Here is a 12,577-nt window from a genome sequence, read left to right on the forward strand (position 1 = left end):
TTTACATTTAAAATTGGGTACTTTTTCTACCACTGCAAACTGGCTATTATTACTGTAACGTTAACTAGCCAACGTTACATTGGCTACACAGTAAGTATAGCTAGGTCGCTGTTTTTCTATATTAAACTACGTACGATATGTTGTAACACGGAACAAAATTAATTTGCGCCAGAAGGGGTCAGTTCTTTCAGCTTTTCTCAGATACTATTTGTCCATTGATAACTTGTAGTTACACATTTCCCTTACATTCATGATCCCATTTCTTATGTGCTAAAGGGTCATCGCTGATGAAAGGCCTGCAAAATGACAAGGAGGGGATACTTGAGGACAAAGAGTATGCGATTGGACAAAGAGTATGCGATTGAGACACAGACACACATACACAGGACAGGCAGGTGAACATCGACTGGCAGAGAAGCAGCTGAACTGGTTCCCCCCTAGCCCTTCTAGTTTGATGCTGAAAGAGGTGGCTGCTGCATTTGCTAAACTGGTGGTGCAGGTCGTAAAAATGCTCTAGCCTGGTCCCAGATCCCTCTAGCCTGGTCTTGCTAACTCATAATGTATGATAGTTGTCATGCCATGTTTCCATAGGAGTTGGCTATATAGTACAAACAGATCATAGACCAAACTAACATTTGGCAGATTTTCAGAACCGAAAGTGAAACTTCAGTGTACTTGAGGACTACTCTAGAAATTGTTGGCTTTGTTGCAAGATAGAAAGGAGAATAAGACGTGGTTTGCTTGTGTGTCACCTGAATGTGAGGGCAAGCGGTTATGTATGATATGGTTATGATAGTAATGTAGGCCCTAACATGCACTTTGTTTTCAGGTTTGAATGAGACAATATATTCCCCTAACCTTATTATTTTAATAAAGTTATTGTTTATGAATATTATATTACTTGTGTATATCTGTCCTTATCATATGTAATTGATAATTGTTTTTGGTGCAGATGTGTTTAATTTACTATCTGGATAAAGTGTCTGATCATGGAAAATGTCATAGAATCTTTTTAAAGTGCCATCAGTCACATCAGTCCATATTTTGTAAGGATAAGAATTAGAACTACCTTTTAATGTGAAGAAGTTCTACCTTCCAGAGCTTGAGTTCTAAAATAATAACTTGAAAAGATACCCAGCTAGCAAATTTGATTCCTTGGAAGTTGTGGGAAGGTACGTTTTTGGTTTCCCATTGGATCTGGGAACAAAGCCAGAAGTTTCCGTACCAATAAAACCGAACGTTCTGAGAACGGGAGTTAACATTTTGCCTGTTCTGGGAACGTTTATTTTTAGGTTGCAGGTAGGTTCTGAAAATGTTTTACTCTGGTTCTATTAAAGTTTTCCTGGGAGGTTTTATTAACGCTCTAAGGACAAATTTATAGGTTATTTGTTTTTTGAATAACTTACTTAACTTTCACTAAATGTTTCAAAAAGTATTTTAATAACACTGCTAGCTTTTTCTGGGCAAACTCTATTTTTTTTTCTCCAAGCACAGATAGGACACATGGAAATTATTTTCCTTAGACATGTATCATGAAAACAAATACATTTGTTTATTTTGACAGCATCTGTGAAATTTGAACCTATAATCTTCTGTCTATCCATGGAATTAGCAGTTGTGGAAAAAGTACCCAATTGTCATACTTGAGTAATTTTCAATTAAGGTAAAATATTGCTTGAGTAAAAGTATTTGGTTTTAAATATACTCAAGTATGAAAAGTAAATGTTATTGCTAAAATATACTTCGTATTGAAAGTAGAAGTGTAAATCATTTCAAATTCCCAATATTAAGAAAACCAGACAGTACCATTTTATTTACTGATAGCCAGGGGCACACTCTAACACTCAGACATAATTTAAAAACTAAGCATTTGTGTTTAGTGAGTCCGCCAGATCAAAGGCAATAGGGATGACCAGGGATGTTCTCTTGATAAGTGTGTGAATTGGACCATTTTCCTGTCCTGCTTAGCATTCAAAATGTAACGAGTACTTTTGGGTGTCAGGGATAATGTATGGAGTGAAAAGTACATTATTGTCTTTAGCAATGTAGTAAAGTAAAAGTTGTCCAAAATATAAATAGTCAAGTACAGATATCCCCAAAACTACTTCAGTATGTTGACTTAAATAACTTACACCACTGGGAATTAGTCCACTGCGGCACCAAGATGGAGCTAGCATGCCTTGTTTCTTTACTCATTCAAAGCTGTTCGTTTTAGTCTGTCCAACAGACCTCTTTTCAAAGGAAACAATAACTTATTAAGATGAGGTGTAGCCAATTAGTGGCGAGGCCAGCACGCACACCTGAAAACACTAAACAAGAAAGAGGCTAGAGAAAGTTTTGTTTATGCTGAGAATAAAATCTATATGTTTTTAAATAACATTATTTAGAATGTTCTCTGAACTTAACTAAAGTTTTCTTGTGTTTTTTTTAATAGAAAGTTTTCTTAACAGTCAGAACAGAATGTACCACCCCAGTGCTGGCTTGCCTTTGAAGCTAAATTGGTCCTGGTCAGTCCCTGGATGGGAGACCAGATGATACTTGAAGTGGTGTTGGAGGGCCAGTAGGAGGCACTCTTTCCCCTGGTCTAAAATAAAAATATCCCAATGCACCAGGGCAGTGATTGGGGACAGTAGCTTCGTCTCTGTGGACTCTAGGGGTGTTAACCACGGTGTCTTGGCTAAATTCCAAATCTGGCCCCTCATACCATCATGGCCACCTAACTATCCCCAGCTTCCAATTTGCTCATTCATCCCCCTGTAACTATTCCACAGGTTGTTGCTGTAAATGAGAATGTGTTCTCAGTCATCTTACCTGGTAAAGGGTGCATTCATAAATTCACTCTGGCTATCTACTCCGATTTCAGAGCAGTCCCGTCTGAGTGTGCCAGAGCGCAGAATAACTGAGGAATTTACGAACGTGCAACACCTGTTGAATATGACCGGTATCAGTAAACATCAGCAAAAAAAACATAATTCAATTGTTGCCAGCAGCACAGTTACAGTCACCAACGCTTTAGATAACATGAAAAAAGCCTAAACAGCTCTGCTAGGGCGAGTAAAATGGTCAGAGTGTAGTGTTCTCTCATTTGTGTCTGGAAGTAATCAGGGCAAGGTGTCTGGTAACATGACCGAATACAAACAGTGCAGCTATTCCCTCCGCAAGGCTATCAAACAAGCTAAGCGTCAGTACAGAGACAAAGTAGAATCTCAATTCAACGGCTCAGACACAAGAGGCATGTGGCAGGGTCTACAGTCAATCACGGACTACAGGAAGAAATCCAGCCCAGTCACGGACCAGGATGTCTTGCTCCCAGGCAGACTAAATAACTTTTTTGCCCGCTTTGAGGACAATACAGTGCCACTGACACGGCCTGCAACGAAAACATGCGGTCTCTCCTTCACTGCACCCGAGGTGAGTAAAACATTTAAACGTGTTAACCCTCGCAAGGCTGCAGGCCCAGACGGCATCCCCAGCCGCGCCCTCAGAGCATGCGCAGACCAGCTGGCCGGTGTGTTTACGGACATATTCAATCAATCCCTATACCAGTCTGCTGTTCCCACATGCTTCAAGAGGGCCACCATTGTTCCTGTTCCCAAGAAAGCTAAGGTAACTGAGCTAAACGACTACCGCCCCGTAGCACTCACATCCGTCATCATGAAGTGCTTTGAGAGACTAGTCAAGGACAATATCACCTCCACCCTACCCGACCCTCTAGACCCACTCCAATTTGCTTACCGCCCAAATAGGTCCACAGACGATGCAATCTCAACCACACTGCACACTGCCCTAACCCATCTGGACAAGAGGAATACCTATGTGAGAATGCTGTTCATCGACTACAGCTCGGCATTCAACACCATAGTACCCTCCAAGCTCGTCATCAAGCTCGAGACCCTGGGTCTCGACCCCGCCCTGTGCAACTGGGTACTGGACTTCCTGACGGGCCGCCCCCAGGTGGTGAGGGTAGGCAACCACATCTCCTCCCCGCTGATCCTCAACACTGGGGCCCCACAAGGGTGCGTTCTGAGCCCTCTCCTGTACTCCCTGTTCACCCACGACTGCGTGGCCACGCACGCCTCCAACTCAATCATCAAGTTTGCGGATGACACAACAGTGGTAGGCTTGATTACTAACAACGACGAGACGGCCTACAGGGAGGAGGTGAGGGCCCTCGGAGTGTGGTGTCAGGAAAATAACCTCACACTCAACGTCAACAAAACTAAGGAGATTATTGTGGACTTCAGGAAACAGCAGAGGGAACACCCCCCTATCCACATCGATGGAACAGTAGTGGAGAGGGTAGCAAGTTTTAAGTTCCTCGGCATACACATCACAGACAAACTGAATTGGTCCACTCACACAGACAGCATCGTGAAGAAGGCGCAGCAGCGCCTCTTCAACCTCAGGAGGCTGAAGAAATTCGGCTTGTCACCAAAAGCACTCACAAACTTCTACAGATGCACAATCGAGAGCATCCTGTCGGGCTGTATCACCGCCTGGTACGGCAACTGCTCCGCCCTCAACCGTAAGGCTCTCCAGAGGGTAGTGAGGTCTGCACAACGCATCATCGGGGGCAAACTACCTGCCCTCCAGGACACCTACACCACCCGATGTTACAGGAAGGCCATAAAGATCATCAAGGACATCAACCACCCAAGCCACTGCCTGTTCACCCCGCTATCATCCAGAAGGCGAGGTCAGTACAGGTGCATCAAAGCTGAGACCGAGAGACTGAAAAAAAGCTGAAAAGCTTCTATCTCAAGGCCATCAGACTGTTAAACAGCCACCACTAACATTGAGTGGCTGCTGCCAACACACTGACAATGACACTGACTCAACTCCAGCCACTTTAATAATGGGAATTGATAGGAAATGATGTAAATATATCACTAGCCACTTTAAACAATGCTACCTTATATAATGTTACTTACCCTACATTATTCATCTCATATGCATACGTATATACTGTACTCTATATCATCGACTGCATCCTTATGTAATACATGTATCACTAGCCACTTTAACTATGCCACTTTGTTTACATACTCATCTCATATGTATATACTGTACTCGATATCATCTACTGTATCTTGCCTATGCTGCTCTGTACCATCACTCATTCATATATCCCTATGTACATATTCTTTATCCCCTTACACTGTGTATAAGACAGTAGTTTTGGAATTGTTAGTTAGATTACTTGTTGGTTATTACTGCATTGTCGGAACTAGAAGCACAAGCATTTCGCTACACTCGCATTAACATCTGCTAACCATGTGTATGTGACAAATAACATTTGATTTGATTTGATTTGAAGTAGCTAGCAAGCAAGCTTGCCAACTTCAGCCTGTTAGCTTGGGTGCTTTACTGCCACTGTGAGGTCAGAACGCTCAGATCAACCCTACTCCTTGGCCAGAGAGTCCAGTATGCGTTTTGAACGCTCCAAGAGCAAAACACTCTGAATTTATGAACAGACAATCTGACAACGCTATGAATTTAAGAACACCAAGAGCGCACTCTGAGTGCACTCTGGCACTCCAGGGTGAATTTACGAACACTCACAAAATAAGGGTTAAATAAATCAAATGCAATGTACAGTAGTAGAAATAATAAAATGAGCTATGTCGAGAATACAGGTTAACGTGCTCAACATCTGCTCTGACGACGAGCTCATGTCTGAAGGAGACGACACCTGCGAGGGTAAAAAAAAACACGCCCTGTTAAGAACTCTTTTTATTTATTTAAATATTTTTTATATATATTGACTTTCAATGAGTACGTGAGTACCAAACACCATGGCAAAATAATTGCAGGAAGTTAGCTGGAGTTAAATGGAGCATACAGCCATGCAATCTCCATAGACAAGAATTGACAATAGAATGGCCTCTGAAGAGCTCAGAGTCTCTCAACATAGCACAGTCATGGGATGCCACCTTTCCAACAAGTCATCTTGTCAAATTGATCCTCTGCTAGAGCTTGCCCGGTCAACTTCTGTTATTGTGAATCGGAAATGTCTACTGTAGGAGCAACAACGGCTCAGCAGCGAAGTGGTAGGCCACATAAGCTTACAGAACAGGACCGCTGAAATGCATAGTGCATAAAAATTGTTCTCGGTTGCAACACTTACTATCCAGTTCCAAACTGCCTCTGGTTGCAACGTCAGCACAATAACTGTTCGTCGAGAGCTTCATGAAATGGCTTTCCATGGCAGAGCAGCGTCAGCTGGAGTGGTGTAAAGGTCGCCACCACTGGACTCTGGAGCAGTGGAAATGCGTTCTCTGGATTGATGACTCATGCTTCACCATCTGGCAGTCCAACGGACAAATCTGGGTTTGACAGATACAAGGAGAAGGCTACTTGCCCGAATGCTTAGTGCCAACTGTAAAGTCTGGTGGAGGAGGAATAATGGTCTGGGGCTGCTTTTCATGGTTCAGGCTAGGCTCCTTAGTTCCAGTGATCTCCTGTTTTTTAGTTTTCAGTTTTTTGAAGGGGTAAGAGGGTGTTCTCTAGATTATTCTATCAGCCAGTCACACACACAGTGCGACTTATTATATATAAAATTATGATTTAAAGAAAGGAAAACTAAGTGGGGGCTTTAATTATGAATCATTAATTTCAAGGCATTGTCATTGAACTAGCTTCATTCTTATTTTATTTCCCCTGAAATTAACCACAATGAAAAGTGGTAAAGAAATATAAATAAATCAATTGAAATAATAACTATATTTGAAAACGATACCTGCACAAAAATCAACACAATAATAATTTCCCCTACATGCATACAAATACTGTATATTATTAACTATGTTTGAAAGTACAGTATTTTTTTTATTATTTGTTATTTTATATATATACATATTTATTTATTTATTTAATTTGATTGTTTATTCATAAGTTTATTTAGAAATGATCTACAACTGACATTCCTACATCAAACATGTCTAACAAAACAAAACACAGGTATAAGCAAGAAAATAATAAATACATACACAAAAATAAAATATATAAATAACCCCAAAAATATATATAAGAAATAAGTGTAAAAAATAACGACAATTCTCGTGCAATTTTATTCACTCAGAAAAAATGATTCAGGAAGATGTTATTATTTTTGTTATTCACTAAGGATATTGCCTTAACAAGATGATTAAATTCAATCAAAAATATTTGTAATTTTGGTATAGAATTCTGGAATTTTTATTTGTGTATAAAGTATTTGGCAACAAGAATTTTAAAAAATCACAATCATTTCAATGGTCTTGTTATCATTGCAATAGTAACATATATTATATCCTTCATGTCAAAAACATGGGTAGTGTTCTGCAAGGTTTTCCCCAAAATCTATCACAGATTGACATTCATAGAACAAATGAGTCAGATTTTCGCCTTCTTTTTCGCAGAAAACGCAGATATCATCAGTAGCCACAAATTTGAACATAGAATTACATGGACATATCTTATGTAGAATCTTAAAGTGCACTTCCTTAAATTGGCTTGGTATACAATATTTGTAAGGCATCAAGCAAGATTTTTTCCAGACAATGTCAGATGGTTCCGTGAATGGAAAATTTGTCTTATGTATTTATTACAACAAGATTTCTCAAGTAAGTCCACGCCTTCCAAACTATGATCATCACTAAGATGAGTTTTCATTAGTGTAGTTAGACGACTGGGAATGGCTTTGATCACAGAAATAAACTCTCTGAAAGGTATTGGAATCTCATTCAATGTTATAAAATGTTCATATGCAAGAATATTACCCGTTGTCAAAAACATCATGAACAAAGTCAATATTCCTCTCATGCCTGCTGGGGTAGAACAATGACTTATTCCTTACAGTTATATCTGAATTATTACACAAAAAAAGCTTTATATGGGGAAAAAATGTGCAGGAAACATATTTTCTAGGACATTAAAGCTTGTTGGTGGAACCTAGCCAATTTAGCGGGTTCAGGAATATAACTACGTTTCAGTACAAATTGAAGACCTCCCAACTTAATAAAAACATTGTTTGGAATGAAATACCAAATTGATTTTGTATTGATCAAACATCTTTTCAACCAATTGATCTTATCAACAAAATCCAACACTTCCAGACCTCCTTCAGCTCTTTTATTTGAGAGGACGGACTTATTTTTCCAGATGAAGTCAAAGGTCTTGTTGATCTCTTTACAGGTAGAGGGATTTACAAATAAAGATAATGAGGGGTACACAAAGTGAGACAGTCCCTCTGCCTTGGACAGAAAGCTTTCCCAAGTATAGAAAGATCCCTTTGTAGCCAAGTATTAAATATATTTCGGGTTTTCTTCATTTTAGGAGAGAAATTCATACGTTGTCATAAGTGTTTTTTTTTGACAAATGTATTCCTAAATATTTAACACAGTCCTGTACAGGAATATTTGTATATTTCTTTATCATCAGACTCATATAAACATTTTACGATTTCACATTTAGAAACGTTTTAATCCAGATGCAATAGAGAATGCAGTTATACCATTAAGGGCATGGACGACCTGGTCTTTTGTCTTTAAAAAATAAAGTCTAGTGTCATCAGCCAGTTGGGACATTCTGATTTCTCTGTTAAAAATGGATAAGCCATGTGGATTTACATTATTCAGAATATCTAGAGATACACGTTTCATTACGAAAAGGAATAAAAGGCCGTACACTTCTGTTGATAGTGAATATTTTGGAATTATTAAGGTTTAGTAACAGTATTTTTTATTATGTTTTAGTGGAAGTAGCTACGTACGTCAGATCCTGTCACAAGGTGAACATAGACGCTTCAAAGACAGCTTTCTCTGTTGGTTGTATTTATTTCTAGATTTGTAAAATTAGCTAAACTCTCATCGTTATCGGAACAACTTAAAATGGGTACTTGATACGATGATTAGATTAATACTAAATGTATCCATTTGGGAAGAATTGGGAATGGATCATCTTTATAAACTGCCAACGTTTGCTCCTGGTCGTAGGTTTGCTAGCTATACATGAAGCCAGAGCATTCTCTTCTTGTAGCTAGCTAGATCAGCTGGCTAACTCTGCCCGGCCAGCTACGGGCGAACAACAGCTAGCTAATCCAGCCACTTGTCAGCACATTTCATTATAACTAACTACATAAGTCTGACAGTTAACGTTAGCTAAAGAGAATGGCGTCGTCATTTGTGATTGGAAACACATTTCGAGAGAGGGTAAGAGACTTGCTGGAAAAAGATGAGGCTTCAGTTCCAACAGAACTACAGAAAGAATTGGAAGATATTCTTCAACGGGAACAGCCATTAACTCTGTCTTTCAGAACTGCAAGGAAACTTCATAAATGTCTGCTCGACAATGGTATGTACGAACATAGTTCTAGAAGCATAGTGGCACAGGTCTTACATTTCACGAATGAAGTACTAGCCTATGTGTACTTTACCTTCCTGTCAGGTCAACCCTTCTACCTTAATGAGTTGTTGGAGGACAGCTCATTGCACCTGCCTGAGGTTGAAACGCCCCCCAGAGTAAGTGAGATCTCGACCCCTTAATTTGACACCCATCATGAGGACTACACTAAAGCGTTACGCCCTCTTTGTGACAGAACCCTGTGCTCGTGGCTCGTCTGGAGCGAATCAGAGCCAAGTTGGCCAATGAAGAATACAACAGGATCACACGGAATGTAAACACTCAGGTGAATTGCACAGTCCACACTCTGCATGTAGCCTACTGTACGTATTGGATTGACATATGGCCACCAGCTTAAATATATGATAGCGCTTAGTGTTTTGGTTGTTGTTGATTCATGCAAGTACTTCTCCCCCCCCCCAGCAAATGAATCGTCGTGAGACATTGGCGGACTTTGGGAAAGAAGGTTACTATGGGTTTTAAACGTTTGCATGCAATCAGTCTCTTAAGATTGTCACTATCGTCTCCATCTACCTTTTCCTCAACCCTCCCTCCTCTAATGTTGACGTGTGTGTGTGTGTGTGGTCTGTCTCTAGTGCGCTCAGCCAAAGCTGTTGTTGTGACGGTCTTAAACTTCCTAGTGACAGTGGTGGCGACGTTCGCCTGCTCCTATCTCGGCAGTCAATACCTCTTCACAGAGACAACGGCGGTAAGAATTCATACGAAGATCCCTCACTCGTACAAGCTGGGCAAGCGTTCACCCCTATTGCCTGACGAGATTAATAGTGTCACTTAAACCTCGATTGTGTGATACGCGATGATTAAGCTAGTACTGCATTGTGTTGTAAATGACCAAAAATCTTGTTTGAAAATGTAATCATGAAGAAACGTACATTTCAAAACCCCGTTTCAGAATCAGTATCTTTCTTGACATGTTTGAATGTGTGTTTCAGAGGGTGATATCTGCAGTGATTGCTGCGTCCGTCGTCGGCCTGGCAGAGCTGTATGTTCTGGTACGGACCATGGAGGGAGAGCTAGGAGAACCATAGCACCAGTCAGTGTTCTTATCAACAAAACTCATTGCTGGAGAACTATGCCCTTACCTGACCGACCAGTGGACTTCAAAAACGGAAATCAAACGGGTTAAATTTCCATGACATTTTAGTCATTTAGCAGACACTCTTATCCAGAGTGACTTACAGGAGCAGATCGGGTTAAGTGCCTTGCTCAAGGGCACATCAACAAATTTTTCACCTAGTCAGCTCGGGGATTCGAAACCAGCAACCTTTCGGGTGCTGGCCCAACCTCATAACCGCTAGGCTACCTGAGTGGGAGTCGATGTACAGCTTTGACTTAACCCCAAAACTAGTGATAAGAATTGTCCCACTTTATTCATGAATTGAAAACGGATCAGTGTGAAGATCTTGAATGTGACCCAGATGTAAAAGTTGCTTGTGTTTTACCATCGCTTTTCTATCATGATGATGTTGACTCTGTGTTTCCCAACTCGTTTATTTACTAATGTGCACTAAACAAGTTGGGATATTTAGCTATTTATTTCCATCCATTTAGCTTTCATAGGGCCTGTTAAAATAACCCCATTTAAAAGAAAATGTAGGATCATTTCCTACTAGGATGTATCAGGGATTTTTTCATACAATAGCTTATTCATACTGTACTTTACACTCCTTCAGTGTGTTTCTGTGTAGTCAATATTGTTTGTTTGTCTACTCAATAAAGTTAGCGGCCATGTAATTACAACCTCTAAGATCAGTTTGGTTCAATGTAAAAATATATATATATATACATACATACATACATACATACATACATACATACATTCAGTACCAGTCCAAAGTTTGGACACACCTACTCATTCAAAGGTTTTCCTTTATTTTGACTGAAAAACGTGTGTGTGTACACAAACCCCCCTCTATGGTTAGGGTTGAAGTTTTGAGCTGCTTCATAACAATTCTTGATAAGTCCCACTTTACCCTTACATTGACCGTATTAGCCCTGGTAATATTAAGGATATTCCATGTTCTATTAGAAATAAAATAGATAAAGTTGTTTTTGTCCATTGTACCTGTCCATTTACAGTAAATTGAGGCAAGTGGTAAACTTTGAGTAACAATTGTCTCACATCAGACGGAGTACAGTTAACAGTTTTTATTTGACCTTTATTTAACTAGGCAAGTCAGTTAAGAACAGATTCTTATTTTCAATGACGGCCTAGGAACAGTGGGTTAACTGCCTGTTCAGGGGTAGAACGACAGATTTGTACCTTGTCAGCTCGGGGGTTTGAACTTGTAACCTTCCGGTTACTAGTCCAACGCTTTAACCACTAGGCTACCCTGCCGCCCCACATTCACACTATGAAAGGCTTATCACTTCTATTCATGCCAGTAGTAGCCTATAATTGGGCTAGAAAAACTCACAGGCAGTGTCTTTGGAGAATACGGTTGTTTATGACTAGTGAAGTTATTATTCCAGCCAGCTCTCTAGCACGGGGCCCCCCTGGGTGATTTTTTTGGTTTTTGCCCTAGCACTATAAAGCTGATTCAAATAATCAAAGCTTGATGATGAGTTGGTTATTTGAATCAGCTGTGTAGTACTAGGGCAAAAACCAAAACGTGCCCCCAGGGGAGGCCTCAGGACAGAGTTTGGGAAACCCTGCTCTAGCATCCTGCTTCCAGACGTGGCACAGTATTGTCTTCAGCTACCGATCGGCACTTGTCTGTTTCGAGGGGAACTAGAGAGCAAGATGGATTTTACAGGCCACAAACAAACAAACCAATTATAGTTACCCTGGGAGCTGTGTAGTACTTAAATCTGTTCCATGACAACACTTATCTCTTTTCATGATTCAAAACAATTTACTACGATATCTGACTTTGGCTTGTGTTTGGACTTTTCCCCCACCTATACTGTAACTCTGGACAATTTCCTTTCCTATCGGTTGAAAGATTAAAGGATGTAACTACATCTGGAATACAAAAAAGTATCTCAAAGATCTGAGATTTGACACCCAGATTAAGGGTTTATTGAAAGATTATTTGGTATTAAAGATGATTATGATATTGAGAGATCACTGTCCAGCAGGCCGGGGTGAACTGTCATCGTGCTCTTGTCCTATCTTGACTGTATTACTCACATGTAATACTTCACTGGAGACCTTAAACCCAGCTAGAATTAA

At 40.2% G+C, this 12,577-nt stretch overlaps 1 protein-coding gene across 1 annotated transcript; it reads left to right on the forward strand.

Annotated features, from left to right (window-relative positions):
* Nucleotides 1-8,747: 8,747 nt before the first annotated feature.
* On the forward strand, nt 8,748-11,149 carry vma12 (vacuolar ATPase assembly factor VMA12). The gene is made up of 6 exons (XM_020507759.2): nt 8,748-9,333; nt 9,427-9,500; nt 9,578-9,667; nt 9,805-9,847; nt 9,978-10,090; nt 10,335-11,149. The coding sequence occupies exons 1-6, from the start codon at nt 9,150-9,152 to the stop codon at nt 10,428-10,430; spliced, it is 600 nt and encodes a 199-aa protein (XP_020363348.1). The 5' UTR covers nt 8,748-9,149; the 3' UTR covers nt 10,431-11,149.
* The last annotated feature ends 1,428 nt before the right edge of the window (nt 11,150-12,577 follow it).

This window comes from Oncorhynchus kisutch, linkage group LG18 (assembly GCF_002021735.2).
Source record: "Oncorhynchus kisutch isolate 150728-3 linkage group LG18, Okis_V2, whole genome shotgun sequence".
Lineage (NCBI taxonomy): Eukaryota > Metazoa > Chordata > Actinopteri > Salmoniformes > Salmonidae > Oncorhynchus > Oncorhynchus kisutch.

Bases quoted from the DNA above. Each gene is read 5' to 3' on its own strand.
- vma12 (XM_020507759.2), top strand. From the start codon at position 9,150: ATGGCGTCGTCATTTGTGATTGGAAACACATTTCGAGAGAGGGTAAGA. The intron at 9,334-9,426 runs GTATGTACGAAC...CCTTCCTGTCAG, and splicing joins TAAATGTCTGCTCGACAATG to GTCAACCCTTCTACCTTAAT. The intron at 9,668-9,804 runs GTGAATTGCACA...CCCCCCCCCCAG, and splicing joins CACGGAATGTAAACACTCAG to CAAATGAATCGTCGTGAGAC.